The sequence below is a fragment of the Polyergus mexicanus genome, unplaced genomic scaffold (assembly GCF_030449975.1).
Source record: "Polyergus mexicanus isolate NDT 795.1 unplaced genomic scaffold, iyPolMexi1.0 SCAF_2, whole genome shotgun sequence".
In the NCBI taxonomy this organism is placed as follows: Eukaryota; Metazoa; Arthropoda; class Insecta; order Hymenoptera; family Formicidae; genus Polyergus; species Polyergus mexicanus.
This window is the reverse complement of record NW_027223322.1, coordinates 9044557-9062961: the sequence shown is the minus strand read 5'-3', so window position 1 is coordinate 9062961 and position 18405 is coordinate 9044557. Positions and strand designations below refer to the sequence as shown.

General features: G+C 31.4%; 4 protein-coding genes across 7 annotated transcripts; 2 read left to right on the top strand and 2 right to left on the bottom strand.

The window, feature by feature from the left end:
• Positions 1-49: 49 nt before the first annotated feature.
• On the bottom strand, positions 50-1327 carry Mrpl40 (mitochondrial ribosomal protein L40). The gene is made up of 5 exons (XM_070315838.1): positions 1226-1327; positions 959-1042; positions 690-860; positions 348-543; positions 50-247 (listed from the first exon to the last, which is right to left on the bottom strand). Exons 1-5 carry the CDS (start codon positions 1258-1260, stop codon positions 125-127), a joined length of 609 nt encoding a protein of 202 aa, XP_070171939.1. The 5' UTR covers positions 1261-1327; the 3' UTR covers positions 50-124.
• A 257-nt stretch (positions 1328-1584) lies between these two features.
• Positions 1585-4438, top strand: Ift54 (intraflagellar transport 54). 2 transcript variants are annotated; one of them, XM_070315826.1, is made up of 9 exons: positions 1585-1889; positions 1963-2075; positions 2137-2451; positions 2718-3085; positions 3178-3306; positions 3383-3626; positions 3734-3859; positions 3928-4013; positions 4164-4438. In XM_070315826.1, exons 1-9 carry the CDS (start codon positions 1637-1639, stop codon positions 4312-4314), a joined length of 1785 nt encoding a protein of 594 aa, XP_070171927.1. In that variant the 5' UTR covers positions 1585-1636; the 3' UTR covers positions 4315-4438. The 2 variants fall into 2 exon arrangements, with proteins under 2 accessions (XP_070171927.1, XP_070171928.1); XM_070315827.1 differs by lacking the exon at positions 3928-4013 and having other exon boundaries at positions 4164-4307.
• Spag (RNA polymerase II-associated protein spaghetti) lies at positions 4374-7088 on the bottom strand. Its single transcript, XM_070315828.1, has 8 exons — positions 6871-7088; positions 6429-6551; positions 6092-6336; positions 5795-6005; positions 5455-5736; positions 5093-5392; positions 4827-5019; positions 4374-4746 (listed from the first exon to the last, which is right to left on the bottom strand). Exons 1-8 carry the CDS (start codon positions 7012-7014, stop codon positions 4658-4660), a joined length of 1587 nt encoding a protein of 528 aa, XP_070171929.1. The 5' UTR covers positions 7015-7088; the 3' UTR covers positions 4374-4657.
• Positions 7089-8981: 1893 nt separating this feature from the next.
• Positions 8982-18049, top strand: LOC138942113 (bestrophin-4). Of its 3 annotated transcripts, XM_070312173.1 has the most exons (12): positions 8982-9141; positions 9627-9973; positions 13230-13289; positions 13387-13471; positions 13866-14150; positions 14331-14465; positions 14655-14821; positions 14893-15050; positions 15862-16173; positions 16250-16401; positions 16654-16788; positions 17059-18049. In XM_070312173.1, the coding sequence occupies exons 5-12, from the start codon at positions 13972-13974 to the stop codon at positions 17897-17899; spliced, it is 2079 nt and encodes a 692-aa protein (XP_070168274.1). In that variant the 5' UTR covers positions 8982-9141; positions 9627-9973; positions 13230-13289; positions 13387-13471; positions 13866-13971; the 3' UTR covers positions 17900-18049. The 3 variants fall into 3 exon arrangements, with proteins under 3 accessions (XP_070168274.1, XP_070168257.1, XP_070168266.1); XM_070312156.1 differs by having other exon boundaries at positions 8982-9973; XM_070312165.1 differs by lacking the exons at positions 13230-13289; positions 13387-13471 and having other exon boundaries at positions 8982-9973.
• Positions 18050-18405: the final 356 nt, after the last annotated feature.

The following is an 18405-nucleotide window of genomic DNA, read 5'->3' as shown; positions in this document are numbered from 1 at the left end:
ATTAAGCTTATATAATATTCTTAAATGTGTAAATCCATATTTCAATGGATGATCTGAAAATATATGCTTTATTTACATACAAATTTTCAGAGTGTAATTCGTTCTTTATACAGCAACAAATCTCTCATTCCTCTCCATCATATTTCCGAGTCGTGTCTATGTATTCTCCATCCGGGCTATCATAATTTTCTATTGCTGGTGTTTTTAACGGACTTTTAGCTATATGTGGCAAGAGTCCTAAATCTACCTAAAAATATAAATGTACATCATTGATTACATTGTATTATCAAAAATAGAATAATGCAATTTTATAATTTCCTTAATAAATTAAATAATTAATTACTTACTTGTATCGCTTCTCGATATAATTCTTCTGATTCTGCTTTAAGTTCGTCAAGTGCTCTCTGTTGCGAATAAAATATAGAGTCTATTGCCTGAACATCAGTTAAATGCTGTATAGTTTTATATCTAGCCCACTCCTTTTGCAATAAGATTCTAGATTCTTGTTCTTCCTTTGATAGACAAAGCAATCGCAATCTTTGTCTGAAATTAATTTCTACAATTAATATTATATATACATAATTAATATAAAATTAAAACACATCATTAATTATATTTGTCTCATATATAATTAATTTCAAATAATGAGTTTTCAATATGTATAAAGAGAAAGAGGAAGAGAGACTTACGGTCTTTCATCTATTAACTTAAGTGGTACCTCTATCTCAGGGATTGGTTTCAGTTGTTTGGCAACCTTCTCTAACCTACGAATTTGCTTTTCTATCTTTTTTTTTTTTCTTTCCTCTCGTGCTCTGATAATCGCAGGATCTAATCTTTTCTTTTTTTTCAATGGTTCTCCCCTGTAGAATAAATTAAAGTTACAGTATAATTATAGTACATGTATAATTGACACTGCAAATATTACAATGACATTTGGACAAGATTTATGATAACTTACATGAGCGCATTACTGACTCTGAAGTACAATGGATTTGTACATGCCGATATATTTCGAATACCGGGTATAATATGTGTAGATAATCTGAAAAGAAAGTAAATATATTTAATAAATGTCTACATATCAAACTTGTAACACAGATATTTCTAATACAATTTCGGTTAAATTATACCATTAGCAAATTCTCAACAATTGTTGGTTAGTTGATTATTGTTAACTATTTAAATATTATTATATAAATAATTAAAGTGAGAGAGTCATAATTACCGTGAAAATACAGGCAATAGATTAAAAACATTCATGTTTGTAGGATAAATTCCTTGCTTTTATACAAACTACTACTCCGATAAAAATGTTGCAATGTCACTAGACGATAGTAGTAGCAGTACTGCCATCATTAAATTTACTAACTATTAAAATCTCTAGCGTGTGCATCAGTTTGACACTACAAAAGTTTCCAATCGTTTGATTGGCCAATCAGGACGAAGGGAGAAAAAATTTATTTACTCTGATCAAGCAAACTTCAAAACGCTTCAAAATTTTCGTAATGTCAAATGGAACGCATCCATTGATCGCCGTTTTCACGTGCGTCGTTGCTTAGCAACCGTTTGACATTACATTGAATAGGATCACCGCGAATATCGTACATATTGGGCATGATTAAAAAGAAGTCTCACAATGACGGACGAAGTGCGACCCGAAATGATAAAGAAAACACAAGATCTGCTCGGAAAATATTTCAAGAAGCCACCGTTAACCGAGAAATTGCTCCGAAAACCGCCATTTCGTTTCCTTCACGATATTATAACGGCTATTATTAAAGAGACAGGTTTTTTGAAGGGGTTGTTCACTGATGAGGAGTTAAATTCGGATAACATAAAAGATAAAGAAGCAAAGCTTGCTTTCTTGACAAAACTCATTGATGTTGTTAGTGAGTAACTTTATTATGTTATCACATTTTATCGTTATAATAAATACATATGTAAATATTTAATGTGTTTTAGAATTAATTTCGGGTGCTAATTTAATGGTCAGAGCAAGTAAGATCATTTCCGGACAAGAGCCGACAAAGACAAATGAATTGCTCCAAGCTATTGGAAAATCTCTTGATAAAAAAGTAATATATTTTTAGATAGACTTTTTTTAAATGTTAAATAATAATATATCTATTATGTTAGATCAGTAGCGCAGAAGCGATCGAGCATTATAAAAAAAGTTTGCAGAAAAAAACAAAAACTGAATCAAAATCGAAATCTACAATTAAAGAGGAAACTTCAAAAAAGCCTGTTCCAAGACAGGCATCGCAAACGAGAAAATCGTCGGAGAAAGATAAAGTCTCGACGGAGCGAAAGAAAAGATCATCTAGCACAGGAAAAGTAGTATCGGGTGAAGCAAAGAGCATCAATGAGAAATCCAATGAGAAAGGAAGAAAAGAGAATAACAAAAAGGAAAAATTGAAAAATGCTGAAGCCATAGATATCCCACCGGCTGAGGTAAAAAAAAAAATAAATAAATAAAAAATAAATCTCACTTAATTAAATATTGTTAAAATTTATGGAGTAAATCATGCCAACTTATTAGATAGAATTGAAAAAGTTTTGTTTTTTTTTCTGCATTATTTAAAATTCACAAAGTACTTACTGAAGAAAAACAAAAAAAAATTGTCTCTTAATTCTAGAATTCAAACAATTCGTTTTTCGAAAACATGCACTTTAAATTATATGTTTCATTTAATATTATTTATTTTTATTATATTCAGCCAATCGAGGATAAAGTTTCTATTTCGGCGCAAAAAAGAAGGTCTTCTTCATCTGCTAAAGTAAAGCAGGATTCTATAATCTTAGCTGAATCAATGAAAGAAGAACAAGTACAACATCGAAGTTCTTCAAGTAAAATAAGACGTTCGGCGCAAGTAAATGGCTCGCAAGAGAAGATAGCGAATCTACCCTCAGAAACATCTCTTAATAATGAAGAACAAAATAAATTAGAAACGAGCAATTATAACAAAGAAACTAAGAAAAATGGAATATCGGAAGAAACTAAAGAACGGCAACAGAGTGCTGAGAAGAGCGAGCAAACGCCAATATCAGAACTTGCAGGCTCTCAAAATCAAACTACTGAAACGACGTAATGTATTCAAATTCATAAATTGAATACATGAATTTCTTACTGATAATATATATATATGGTAGATATATTTAACTTGATGCTTGTTTCAGTGTTTTGCAGCAATCCAACGCAAGGCCTAAAACCTCCTTAAGACCGCCTAGCGCTAGACCTATTAGTGTTAGGCCAGCTGCTCCCAGGATGAGAGCAAAGACAGATTTCATTGTCAATGAGGAGATACAGTAAGATGGTGATACAATATTTATTTTGTAAGGAATGATTTACATTAAAAGTATAATATTAAATTACGGTTTATAGGACACCAATGGGAAATATCAATGTTATTGTAGAGAACGCTGATTTGAAGGATGACGACGATGCTGAAGATATGGTAGTCGTGGAAACTAAGGGAAGCAGTGGCGACAATTTAGAGAATGGAGATTACAAGATAGATAATCAGCTGATGCAGGAGCACGGGCATCTGGTGGCACAAATCTTAGAGACCCAAAGGGAATTGGTCAACACTGACAATGTTGATGTATTACCGAAGAAAGTGGACATTGTAAGAAGTATTGAAATATATTATTTCTACATTTTTGTGCAGTATAATTTCTGTGGTATTTTTTGCGAAACGTTGAATAGTCCGTTATCAAATATATTCGATTATAGGCGTGGGAATCTGGTTCGAAACGTGATCGAGAAGCAGCATCTAAGGAAATTGACAAATTACGTGGAGCTATACAAACATTGACGCGTGCGACGAATCCTCTAGGAAAATTGTTAGATTATGTACAGGTAGTATGTTATATGCATACTTTTACACAGTAGTCAACATCTTTTTACAAAATCCTATTTGATATCAGGAAGATATAGAAATGATGAAGAAAGAACTATTGGACTGGAGAAGCCAGTATCGTCAGTTAAATGAACAATTGGAAAAAGAAGAAAAGTATATACACATAAAACTATATAATAAAAATATATACATATAAAACTTGCAATATAAGCGGTCTTAGTAATTTTTATTTTGTAATATGAAAATTAATATTAATTAATTAATATTATTTAATTAATAGTGTAATGAGAATTCTTATTTCAGAGAAACAGGAGAGATGATAGAGCCTATGAAAGGAACATTGAAAGAAATTGATGATAACATGAAGATTCAATTGGACAAGATATATCAAGTAAAGGCACAAATTATGAAAAATGATCAAAAAATTCATCGATTACTTAATGGTAATTTATAATGCGCGTATTTACTGTTGTGTATTAGACTGTAAATATATATATCTTTACAGACTCTATCGAAAATATATAATTAACTATTTTTCATTATAAATTATATAGCTCAGATATAAAAAATATTTTATGTACAACATGATTTTATTTATCTATTATGTCATTGTAGCATTTGAAGATATAACATTTGTGTATTTCTTGTAAATATTTATATATATTTTAGAATATAGATAAAACTTTTGGAAATCTGTATGTTATGTGTGTAATCTGTGTTTTCCTCAAAGCTTTAATACAACTTACCTACTTTTACCACATTGAAAACTTCTTTTTAAGATTAACATTTATATCTTATTAAATTTCATATTTATTTTGCAATTCTGTAACTTCTTCCTCAGATATCTTCTCTGACGTTTTACAGTACGAGAACATGAGCTTCAAATCTGAAAGTATTTTAAATTCCATATTACTAAACTTTCTAAATCATTTATGAAAAATAAATGTATATCATTATATATAATACCTTCCTTTTCTATGTTACTGATAAACATAATGAGAGCTCTAAATCTTTTAACATCGCTGATATTCTTTAGATATAGAAATATAGGTTCTTTCCGTTTCATAAACTCTGTTTTGAGTATTGCTAAAATATCACTAAAAATATCACTTTCCATTGAATCTTGAAATATTTTTGATAAGTTATTCGATGGTATTTGCTAAAAAAATTTGATTTTGCTTTAAATTCTTGAATATGGATCATATTTAATGTGTGAAAAGTTTATTAGTTACCTTTAAATATCTGTATCGAAGATCAGATGAAGTATTTCTTCTCCAGTTTATTACGAATTGGACTGCGGTTTTTGGGATGGGAGATATCTCCATATTTTCAATGTTTGCTTTTGGTTTAGGTTTTGTAATACTTTCTTTATGCTTTGTATTATCAGACTTTATATTTAATAATTCTTGATGCTGATCGTTATTGCATGATGCTTTAATTGCATGATCCTTTTCTAAAAGGAAATCATGGTTTCCCTTTCCACAAGGTTTAGTTAAATCAGCCTCTTGCACAGGTATTCTTATCAATGGTTCCTAATTAATAGTAAAATGTAGTTACATTGCATATATACTATATAATATTAATGCAAACTTACTTTTGAACGTAAATGGGGAGGTTTTTCAATAGATTCTACAACTGCAACATCATCTTTTTCTGGTAGCCAATCTGGAATGCGTGAATCTCTCTTTGATTCTGTTAGACTTATGGTTGTTGATTTTGGAATAGCTCCTACGTTATTTACACTATTCTTTTTATTTTTATCCTCCTTAATATCAATTATTTCTTTACTTGATTTTACATTATCAAACATCTTCTCAGCAATTCTCTTCTCTATTGGTATATTATTCGCTGTGTCTTCACCAGATATAATAATCGGCTAAGAAATAAATAAAATGTATTAATAAATATTAAATTCAATAATAAAAAATACATACTTTTAAGTTTTCAAGTGGCTTATTAATTTGGCTAAGCAAGGTCTTTGCTTCCTTATTGGAAGGTTCCAATATCAATATTTTTTCTATGTCTTCCTTTGCCTCTTTATACTGTTTCAATTCTATTCTGGCTGTTGCTCGTCTATGATAAGCTTTGACATAAGTCTCGTCCAATTGTATTGCAGATGAACAATCTGCTTCTGCTGAATACAAGCTGTAATATAATGTATTCAATAATTATATAAATTATAGAAATTAATATAATTTAAATTTATTAAATTTTTAAGGCATAAGATTTACTTGTCTTGTTTTAAATAACAAAGTGCACGATTGGCATAAAATATAGCATCGTAAGGAAAAATTTTCATTGCCTCGCTGTACGAGGCAATTGCTTTATCCCATTTCTTCTGTTGCACGAAAATATTGCCTTGATTTTTGTGTTCTAATGCTTTACTGTGATTCTTTTCCAATTCCTCTTTAGACATGATTTCATCCGAGGAATCATTGGATTGTTCGTCTTCATCTAATTTTTTACACGCTTTGTCCTTTGTTACAATAATAATATTAATCTTTTTCATGTTTCCCCAACAATTTTAAACCAGGAACTTGAATGATATATAATATAAATATCACTTACAATATCAAATTTCTCCCATGATGCGTAATCATAAGACTTTATTCGTTTGGAATTTTCAGTCTTTTTACTTTCTTTTATCATGCATTTTTTCTTATTTCTACTTCTGATTGGAGGCAGAACTTTCTGGAATATGTATTATATATCTTGTATCACATACATTTAAATAAGTTAAATGTATTATCAATATGGATTACAATATTTGCCAACATTTAATATTATATATAAATATAAAATCTAAAATTTAAATATCTTAATAATTTTAGAATAAACTTGTAATATGAATGTATAGTTTAAAATCATTTATATGGTTATAAAGATTTTATATCTATGTTGTAATATTATTCATTTAATAGAATAATTCTTTTAGTTATTATATATTTTTAACACACAGAAATATATTATTGCATTTGTTGCATTATTAACTTATTGGTTGCCAAAATACCTGTCCAGTACGTTCATTCAGTAATTCTTGTTCCTTTCGTTTCATTTGCTCTTCCCAATTTTTCAAGTCCAAAAACTCGCTTTGTAAATCATCCGAATTGTCCTTCACCTGCTTTTGCATCAAGATAGACTTATCAAGTTCCATGATAAAAGAAGAATTGCTTTGTATTGTATTTCATATGCCGACAATATATTAGAGGTTATAATTGTATAGCAACAGAAATTGATAGAAATGAAATGCGCACAATCTATACGAAAAATTTTATATTTAAAACAAAAACTGCTTTTATATTACCTTCAGAGAATATAATCATCTTCTACATTATCGGTAATAGCAGAGAAAACCGCTCAGTAGCAATCGAACGTGATTGGCCCTTACCTTTAGAACCAACAAATCAACATCGAGTGTTGACAAGACGATATAACTGAGAATTTTCTCTGCTGCTCAACAGATTTATAAATATGTTACAAGTTGGCGGTACAATCCACTTTTTATTTATTTTTTAAATAATAAATAATAATAAATAATAATAAAAATGCTACAATCTTATATTATATACAAAAGTAAAAAATTCTTGGAGGCACATCGGAAACTTTTTTTTTTAATAATGTTGTAGAGGAATTCGAAAACAAATTTAGATTTCTAAGTATCAAGAGAATATTTTTGTAAAAATAAAATATATATATATATATATATATATATATATATATATATATTTGAATCTTCAAAATCAGCTTCTTGTTATGCAGGTAAATTTATGCATAATGTAAATGTGTCTCTAGTAAAATATCTGCAAAGACAATTTAAAAAAGTACAATATATACTTTTAAACTATAAAAATGCGCACACCGTAGATATATGTAATTAAATAAGTTGCGGTTTTTTAGCCTATAAAATTCTATTTCAATACTACGACTTTTATATATATAAAAATTGTAGCCCCGAAATAGAATCTTATGGATTTAAAAATCGCAACTTATTTAATTAGAAATATATCTACAGTGTGCGCTTTTTTATAGTTTCCCACAAATATATGGACCTACAGTTTATTTTATTAAATGTTTGAACTGTTGTCGATTTTCATTTAAATACTTATTTCAATTCTTTCTACAAAATTTTGTCTAACTTTAAATAGTATTTCTGGGATCATGCTAGCGCAAGTTTCATGGAAAGAATTAATAAATGTTTAAATGAGAATAGTTCAAACATTTAATAAAGTAAAAAAGAAAACAAAAGAACTATGGTCTTCCATTTAATTTATAATTTTATCATTAGTTTGGATATATGCATTCTATTTTAAAGTTTAAATGATTATAACTTTTGATAGAAACATTTTTCAAACAAATGTTTCAGATAAAATTTACTTGTTTTTTCTTGTAGAATCCAAATATGTAAACATTTGTAACATTTTATAGGGGGTTCCATTTGAAATATTACTCCCCGCCGAGGAGCACGTGCAACTTCATGTTTACGTAGTTAGAAAGGCCCTTGAATACATAAAACTTTTTCATAAACAACTTCTTGATTCGATAAATATTTTTAGAATTATTGGCTTGTAATATTTTACGTAGGCTATTCTGTATATCTATATATATATACACACACATACATATTTAATCCAATAAAATATTTTAATTTTTACGATTGCAGGTATGCATAAATCTTTTGAAATATGAAATCGTGAAGATTGCACTTCGTTAATTTAAACAAGAGTTCAAAAAACATTATAAATAACATTTAGAAGATATTTTCTAATATTTCTGATATTTTTTGGATGTTTCTTACACGTATCTTGAATTATAGCGTTATTTGCGCTTAGATTGGATTGTGCGAATCAAAAACGCTATTAATTTCTCTCTCATCCATCATTTTGAAGAGGTAGGAGGACACTTCTTTTGTAAAGCGATAGGGTTGACTTCGGAGGGTGACTTCGCGCTGGACGCTTCCGCAAAAGCGCACGTGCATTTTACGTGCGTGAGCTTGACAGTCGACCCTTTTTAGATCTTGGGCAACTGCCATCGGATCGCGATCGCGCCCAACTGCAATATTTTATATTCCGTCGTCTTTATGAGAGTATGCCGTGCATTTCGATTCAGTCGCGACGACCAGTTCGTCATCGACGAGCGCCAAGTGCGCACCCACGCGATAATGTCTCCCTTCGATATATCTTGAATCGCGATCCCCACTTGTTTCCATTGATGAGTTTTCGGCTCGTGATTCTCGGTGAGACGGCTTCGCGATTCTCGTAACCAATCGCTGTGGAAATCGCAGGTGGAAATTACTTCTGGTGCAATCTTAGTTTTGGTTCGGGTTCCTTAAACGCGTTTATGAAGAAATTTGAAACATTTGGATCTATTCTTAAGAAAAGCCATGGATAAATGGTTGCGAGGAGATTTTTCAATTATAAATAGAGAACGAGAAAAAAATATATCGACCGAATGATAAAATGTGCATTCGAGACACGTCGGCAAAGAGAAGATATTTTAAACGTTATTAATTTTCTACTGAAACTGTGATTTCAAATTACATACATTATTGTCGTTTTAATATTGGAAGTAAACAACTTTTTACTATATTTTGTGACTTATAAGCAACACAGCATGTACTTAGAAATAACCATATGTTAATTTTAGAAGCTGTACATGTGATTTGTCATGAAAAAATATAACTCAAAAAGATTGTTAAATAAGCTTCTAATTTAGTGTTTTGATAAGTGAAGAGAATATTTATTTCTACTATAAGAAGTGTTCTTACAGAGGAAGAGAAGAGAGGAAGATTAAAAAAGAAACTGAATTCAGAAATTGTTAACAATGCCAAAAGATCGTGCAGAAATTATTAATTGTGACAGTTAACGAAGATCAAATTAATTCTCATGTCGCTCATATTTGAATTGGCCGCTGCTTTAACCAGCTGATTTCGTAAATTATACAACCGGAAGAGACATCTATATCGGGTCGTTTAATTTGTCTGATTTAAAGCGACAATGCGCAAATGCGAAAACGATAAGCAGATATTCGCATTGTGTGCGCAATGAAAAATGGTTTTATGCAAGAAGAAAGATAAAACAAATGCATTAGTTACGACTGATAAAATATTTTACACGGTGAGTCAAGATTATCATGTCTTTAATTTTTCAGCCTATCTCGCATGACAATAGAAAAACATATTGCTATATATGAAGACATGCTATAATTACGCACTCCTTCGTATGTTACACTGTAAAATAATACAATAGATTGCATCTATAATGTAAGACAAAATTTGGATTTTGTAATAAAATCAGATTGAATGCGCGAGATACGTAAGAATATACTTGTTAAGCACAGAAAGGTTTCAAAGAAATTATTTATTCATAATTTATGTATTCGTTTTCGCGAAGTTATAAATATTTACGAGAATGTTTACTTTTTGGCGTGCGTCTATTATCAATGCAACGTGGTCAAGACTTAAATCGTAATGTCTGGTTTTACAATCATGTGTTATAAATAATTTACCAAGTGCACGTTGTTCACGCACTAGAAATTTGCATAAGTTACTTATAAATAAAATATTTAAAAAAGGATTTCTTATATTTTACTTGGATAAAATTTATAACAATATATATTCACATACTTTGTGTTAAAACTAAGATTAAATAATCAAATTTTTAACTAATAGCGCACAAATTATATATAGCTTTGCGTAATTAATACGTAATGTCTGGAAAATGATGAAATAGCAAATATCGACGCGACATTAATGCTACTTGTTAATGTTAATTCGTAACATATATCGTATCCCTAATTTAAAACTCCACCATTTGCAATTTAAATTAATATTATGTTATTTTTGCATATTGAATGAGTAATTAACATTGTGCTTTTATTATTTAACATTATAAAAATAAAATTAAAAAATATGATTTTTTAATGTAAAGTTTAAGGCAAATGTATTTCTATTTTTGAAACAATTAAAAGAAATAATTTATTAAACTTTTTATTTCCAATATTATATTTGCATTTTAACTGCATTTCTCTCTCTCTCTCTCTCTCTCTCTCTCTCTTTTTTCCTGTATTTATTTTACAAATAAATTTACCTATACAATACAGTAATCACGTTCGAGAGAATTAATTATTTGTTTCTAATAATATTTACTTGTAAAAGATATTAACATAGCATTTTAAACAATTGTATTTATAAAATTATTATATATATAATAATTTTGTTTAATTCTATTTTTAACAAGTATCGTATTGAATGATAAGCTCGATCTTTAATCAAAAGCTAAATCGGTAGCGTAAAAGGTCTTTCTTCGAGAAGAAATTCTAAATTTCGCATTTTGTCCATGATCGCGGTTTTCGTCGCGGGTATTTTCGGTAAGGTCGCGCGGAAATATAATGCAATCGTCAGACGATTCGGCGACGTTGTTCTTTACGCGTATTACTAACGGCGTGTTCATGATGCATCAATATTATATGGTACAAATAACTAAAAATGAAGCTATTACATCGAAGACATATTTACTCATAGAATCGAATATACTTGAGCCAAAAACGCGAAGCAATTTATCTCACCTACTTTATATTATGCAGCTCGTTGGCAAAGAGATGCCACGCGTGCCGATGAAGATCATGATTTCATTAAATGTGAAAGAAAAATACGTGCGATATATCTGACCAGATGATTCAACGTCATGAGATGGTTAAATTATTATACAAGTTAATTTATTATAGATCTGCTGAGCGTTATTTTTGAGTGGGTATTAATACTTAAAGTCAAATAATAAAACATTAATTGTCTTAATATTGAGTTTGATTTTTAATTATTAATTAAAATTTATAAAAAGTTTTTGATTATAATAGACGCAGTTATATATAAGTCTAAAGCACATTTTTTAAATTAATTTATATATTTGACAAGTGTATGTGTATTTATGTAGATATAAATAATTTAAAAAAAACTTTTATATTTGAAACATGTAAAAATAAATATCAAACAAAAGAAATTATTACAATTAAATTGATATCTTAAATGTAATGTACATATAAGTCTAAAAGTTTTTTAAGGAAGCAGAAATATTGCAATTACTATGATGCGTTTCTCGCACAAAACAAATTTTTTTTTTTTAATATTTGGAATATTTATATATAGCATAAAAAATAACGATAGTAAAAATTGCAAGAGATCTCAGATTGTCTTTCACTCTCAGATACTTGGAAAGACTCAAAAGCCAAATAGTCGACAATTAGAGTGCCAAGCATGCGATGACAATTGTTGCTGCATCGTTCTGGCTGCGCTTCGCGATGCATTTTCGAGGCATCGATCGACAAGGTGCATCCTGAAGTGCAGCCGCAAAGGTCGCGCAAAAATCTCGTACAAATTGTGTGTTTACCCAGACACCTCGTGGTTACTTTAATGCCCAAAGTTATATTTACGTCGCATTACTGGCGCGTTTCCCGAGACACACATTGCCATTATTTACGATGGATCCCGCGACAGAAAAAAAATGCAGTCACGCCAGCAATCTTCAATCACCATTTGTAGTTAGGCGATGACGTTTCAATTGTGACGTGCGCAATTGTTTTTGGCGTCATACTGATGCATTCTGAAACTCCGTCCAGCTCATAGCTATGACGAAATACGCATATAAAGCGCCGAGAATGATACAGATCCAAACCGTAACAAAATTAATACAACATTAATTTGATCAAAGTTAATTAAATAAATGTTTAATCACAAAAGAATTTCTTTTTACACGCCATGTGGAATTTTATATTTGCTCCATATTTGCTGATGAAGTTTGAGTGTTTGTTAATTAGCGGGAGTCCCATAATGTCTTTATATTTGCCTTGTATTCACTGATGAAATTTAAATATTTGTTAAATAGCGCGGGAGTTTCATAATGTCATAATGAGATGACTTTATCCGCCTTAGCTTTATTAGTCTTATCTTTATGGAGCGTAATCTTTTATACGGTAAATATGATAAATCTTTTATACAGCTGTGTTTGAACTATGACCTTGATTGGCAAAGCATTGGAGTATAAACGGATGCAATATCTAAGCCTAGGTTACTCCGTTTCTAGTTGAGGTTTCGCATCCTGGATATTTCTAGCGAATGATGCGATCGCACATATTACCAATGTCATCACGATGATCTTGGATCGTGAGAAGATCGTCGTTTCTCTTAAATGAATTCTTTTTGATGGATTGCTTTGCTCGAATGATTTGTTTTGGGCGCTGTAAATCATCGTAAACTGACATTTAACACCCTCACACACGGTCATTTTAGACAAGATTAAAACCGAAAGTGATATATATATATATATATATATATATATATATATTTATTTATTCAAAACAGTTATTCATTAATTGCAGGAATTTTTTAGCTGTTTGATCATTATATCTGAAGATTGAGCTAACATTCGTTTGCAGTTGGTACGTAATTAAATAATAAAAATTGAAAATATAGAAATGTGAAATATATGTGTAATAATATATTACTAAATATTATTTATGTATTAATATCTAACAGAGAAACGATGCTCCGACGATAAGTTATTTCGAAATGACTAGTGCTTGAAACGGATTATTCTACGTTAGGATACGAGCCCATTTCGGTACAATAGCTATTGTCCATCTTAAGTTAGAAATTATTTATGCGAAACATATATATGTATGTGTTTAGAAATATATATATATATATATATATATATATATATATATATATATATATATATAAAATTTTCGATTATTTATATTGAAACAAGATTTAAAACAAAACTTTGGAAGCGTGTCTGTTTCTTTTGTCTATTTTATTCTATTCTATATAAATTAGTTTATAAAGAAATTAATTTTATTTATTAAAATTAATTAATTTACAAACTTATGATTATAATAAATAAATTTTAATATTGTAATTAAAATCTCTTTGGATGTACAACTTCTTTCAAAAGTGTCTCAATGACTAAACATGTTGCAGTTGTAAACTGCAGTGTATAATTTTGCTTTTAGGTTCGGGAGGCGAAAATTTCTGGAAGTATGAGTAACAACGTGCTCGCGAGCACATCGTTCATAAAAATAAAAAGAAATTGGTACGGTGTTCTTGAATGGATAAAAGATGACGGTCTCTTATCAGTATGAGGTCGCCAGTTCCACCAGCGGTGGATTCACCAGGCTTCTGTTTATGTGGCGTGGTTCCCTGTACAAGCTCATCTACAGGGAACTGCTACTTTATCTGCTTTTCTTCGGCGCCGTGTCCGCACTTTATCGCCATGCTTTTAATAACGCACAAAAAAGGTAGACACTCCGTTATATTTTAATATACAAGCTAAATATATATATATATATATAAAATTTATTATTAATTATTTTAATTATCTTGTCGCACATATTGTATTTATCGTTCAAAGCTAACTTATTGTTAAATTTTTTTTTCGTAATCTTTTAAGAATTATTGTAATACATAACACATTACAGAGAATTCGAGCAAGTTGTTATTTACTGCGACACCTTGATTAAATTAATCCCGCTGAGTTTCGTGCTCGGGTTTTACGTATCTTATGTGGCGCAGAGATGGTGGAAGCAATACAAAGCAATACCGTGGCCTGACAAGTGAGTTTGGAAACAGTTATTAAACAATATACTTTAAATTTTTAATTTGATTCCTAAATTTTCAACAGCGAGGAACATCAGATATTTCCTATTCTTTTAAACAAATTTTTGGGGGAAACGAATACTACCAAAATAAACTATAATAAATGCAAATGTAAGGTTTTTGTTTCATTTTTTTATCTCCTACAGGATAATGCATCTCGTAGCACTGTACGTCAGCGGAAATGACGAATATAGTCGGATGCTGCGTAGGGCTCTCATGCGTTACCTAAACCTCTCCCTAATACTTGTCCTACGTTCCATCAGTTCGGCGGTGAAGAGACGATTCCCCACTCTCGATCACGTCGTTGATTCTGGTAAATTACAATGAAAAGACTGAATTGATCATCGTCCTCATGATGGTTAAAAATTAACGAGCATCTTGCAGGTTTCATGACCACGTTGGAGCTCGAATTATACCAGTCGGTGCCGAGTAGCGAGTTTAACACTTATTGGATACCGTGTACATGGTTCGTTAATCTTCTCAAGGAGGCACGCAAGACTCACAGGCTACCTGACGCGCAAGGTTTAAAGCTAATTATGGAGGTACAAATACAAACTTCATGTATGTCTCTTACATTTATTCGCTTAACATCTTCATAAATCGACGAAAATTTTTTTCATTATTCTAACAAACCACAAAAAAAAAGAAAAAAATATTTTATATAAACATTAATAAAAATAATAATACTATATCAATGCTATGTGTTAAAATTAAAGAAGTTAATGCCGTCGTAAAAATTGTTTCTAATTTCTATTATATAGTTTTTTTTTTCAACTAATAAAGCAAATAAAATTATCTAAAATATTATAGCTTTTTAAAGACATAATCGGCGTCTGTATCGAACATATTTTTTTTGTTTCTTTCTGCCGTTTTAATTTTCTTTTAGGAACACCGCGTATATAATGTGATATTGTATAAAAATATAACTAAGGAAATCAATCGTTCGGTGCAAGAATGATTAGGTTTTACGAGCATCTACTGCGACGACGAGTCGATTTACAGCCGATTAGAAATAGTCATAAACCTACGTGTCGCGGTCTATCAATCACGTTTTTATTTTTTGCGATTAGGCACACGTGTCTCAGTCACATTATGCGTTCGCACGTTATAAGCAAAAGTCAATTTTAATATGCACGATAAACTTAGTCAGCGAGTATGACGTACATGAGGAAATTTAACAGCAGACTTTTTTTCAATATAACAATTGAATGAAATAATTGCATTTATATTTTTGATCGTGATTAAATTTTGTTTAGCAACATGATAATTGCTAGCTAAAGCACTTAATTATTCAAATACATTAATAAATGTAAAGCCTTTTTTTCGTACTCGTTAAGCATATCTTATTTGCAGGAATTCAGCGAGTTCCGGACAAAATGCGGTCTCCTGTGGAGTTATGACTGGGTATCAATTCCATTGGTGTACACTCAGGTGGTGACGCTTGCTACTTACAGCTTCTTTGCGGTCGCCTTGATCGGCCGACAATACATTGACGGTGTCGAAAAGCAATTCCAATTAAAGATAGATAAATACATGCCCATCTTCACGATTCTGCAATTTTTTTTCTTTATGGGGCTGTTGAAGGTAGCCGAACAGCTGATAAATCCCTTCGGAGATGATGACGAGGATTTTGAGCTGAACTGGCTGATCGATCGTCATGTAAAGGTAGAAACCGATTAAAGATTGTTTTCGGGAAATGTCGGTACTTTTACGCGTAGTTGTATTTATGTGCGAATACTAGGTGTCGTATCTTGGAGTGGATACGCTGATGAACCGTTGTCCGCCACTCGTCAAGGACATTTATTACGACTCCGAAAATATAAGCCTGCCATATACGGAAGCGGCTGCGTCGTACAAGAAGAAAACCTATCGCGGTAGCGTAGCGAATATGACGTTAGTATTTCGTATATGTACAATTTACAACAATATTTGTGAAGTTCTAGCTGATCGAGTCTATTTACAATGTAAGATTGTTGATTTTTAATATAAAGTTGCTTTTTCTCTTTCTATTTCTCTCAACATGAGCTTTGCAAGTTGTCTTGAAAATCTTGTCTTGACGAATCTTGAAGAAATATAACTTTATATTTAAAATTTGACGATTTGTTTTGTGATGAATTACGACAATGGTTCTTATTGGCTTTTTAGAGTACCTGAAGAAAAACAAATGATGTTCCTGCCCGAAATTTTGGAAGAAGAGGAGGAATGTAAGAGTATTCCGACACCTCGCGCTTCCACCGTCAGTTTAGCGAATCCAAACGAAAGTCCGATGAACGAAAGGCGGTAAGATTGACTCGCAATTGTTTTAAAACGGTTGAGTAACTATAATTAAAGCGCATACCGATGTATTATAATTATGATAAAATAAATAACTATAGCTACTTTAATCATAAAGTATTACAAATTCATCATGTTCTTTTCCCAGTCAATTATAAAAAATACATTTAAAACATTGTATTCTTGAATAATGAATGAATAATTAATATAAATAGCTTCGTGCATCCAAAATGATGCGACACAGGAACTCTATTAAGTTAGACTCGTTTGTTTTAGCCAGATCAGCGGGTCCCCTGCAACATCTGCGAAGATGGCTGGCAATTGTTCCGAAACGGTTCTGCAGCTGGATGGGCAAGAGCAACCGGTCGAAGCACCGGTGGAGCATCGACACGTCATAATTGAGGCCGTCAGGAAATTCTCCGCTCTGGCGAAGGGTTCAGCGTCTCGCGCCGGGAAATCCTTCTTCCCGTCCAAGCCAGTAATGCATCCTTGGCCGAGCACGATGAATATCTCGCATCCCTCACAGACGTCGATTCAGGCGCCGATTTCTATGCCGATCATCTTCGAGGCGGCTAGTCCCTGGAGGAAGGACTCGTTCAAAAGTTTCCGTCAATCTTCCACGCAGGATTCCGAGGGACGACGATCGAGCGTCTCGTCACAGAACGACAGAGATCAAGAAGGTGTCGTAAATTCAGCGTTCACCAAGGAGAAGCTGCACGATGTATCCGATATCTGTGACAACGCGCAGGAAGAATACGATAACACCGGTCCTCCGCATCAGAATGAAGACTTCTGCCAGCATCTACCGATTCCAGAAGCGATTGATATGCCTGTAATTGACGGCGAACCGAGTTGTTCGAGTAGTTTGAAATACCTGATGATGAAGACAGACCAATCAACTAGCGATTTCAAGAAGAAAAAAGGCCTCCAATGGCCGAAATTATCCGGTAAATCGTTAAAATTTCGCAGAAGAACCACCGACAACATACCCGCGATAAGTACAATGATGGATCAAACCAGGAGCTCGCCGAACTTGAGTAATCTAGAAGAGCGAAAGTCTGCGCAAAATGTCAAAATTGATCCTTCTTACAAGCAAGAAAACGATTCCAAGCTGTGAATGATGTAGTACGAGTAATATGTGGGTTGGAGTTTTAATGGAATTTCTATAAAATGTATCCTTAAATTTGTGTGAATCTCTCGAAGACAGAAATTTTACTAACGAGATTCTCTCTCTCGCTAAGGGATCTTTCAATACAAAAATTGAAAATTTTTTCTCTCTCTTTCTTTCTTTCCCTCTCTTTTCATTTTATTATGAAATTTAATAAAGTTGTGACATTTCTTTGTACGACTTTAAAACAATCTTAAAATTATCTTGTTAAAGATTGATAGTGCTGTGAAAAAACTATATAAAATTATGTTTATTCTGAACGATTTTCAATTATTACATTTGTTCATAGAATTATCTGAAATAGAATAATGCAAAGTAATATATTATCATTATGAGATGATCAGTGACATAAAATATTTTATCTACATATTTCATTGTTTAATTATTATGATTAATCTAAGTAAGTACACATCCACAGGAAAACGTACCAGTACTCTGCGTTGATACCACTGCTT

Bases quoted from the DNA above. Each gene is read 5' to 3' on its own strand.
- Spag (XM_070315828.1), bottom strand. From the start codon at position 7,014: ATGGAACTTGATAAGTCTATCTTGATGCAAAAGCAGGTGAAGGACAAT. The intron at 6,552-6,870 runs GTATTTTGGCAA...TACATATTCCAG, and splicing joins TGAATGAACGTACTGGACAG to AAAGTTCTGCCTCCAATCAG. The intron at 5,020-5,092 runs GTAACTAATAAA...AAATTTTTTTAG, and splicing joins TTCGATACAGATATTTAAAG to CAAATACCATCGAATAACTT.
- Mrpl40 (XM_070315838.1), bottom strand. From the start codon at position 1,260: ATGAATGTTTTTAATCTATTGCCTGTATTTTCACG. The intron at 1,043-1,225 runs GTAATTATGACT...CTTTCTTTTCAG, and splicing joins CTATTGCCTGTATTTTCACG to ATTATCTACACATATTATAC. The intron at 544-689 runs GTAAGTCTCTCT...AATTAATTTCAG, and splicing joins AAGTTAATAGATGAAAGACC to ACAAAGATTGCGATTGCTTT.
- LOC138942113 (XM_070312173.1), top strand. From the start codon at position 13,972: ATGACGGTCTCTTATCAGTATGAGGTCGCCAGTTCCACCAGCGGTGGA. The intron at 14,151-14,330 runs GTAGACACTCCG...AACACATTACAG, and splicing joins TTTAATAACGCACAAAAAAG to AGAATTCGAGCAAGTTGTTA. The intron at 14,466-14,654 runs GTGAGTTTGGAA...TATCTCCTACAG, and splicing joins GCAATACCGTGGCCTGACAA to GATAATGCATCTCGTAGCAC.
- Ift54 (XM_070315826.1), top strand. From the start codon at position 1,637: ATGACGGACGAAGTGCGACCCGAAATGATAAAGAAAACACAAGATCTG. The intron at 3,627-3,733 runs GTAAGAAGTATT...ATTCGATTATAG, and splicing joins TACCGAAGAAAGTGGACATT to GCGTGGGAATCTGGTTCGAA. The intron at 3,860-3,927 runs GTAGTATGTTAT...ATTTGATATCAG, and splicing joins AATTGTTAGATTATGTACAG to GAAGATATAGAAATGATGAA.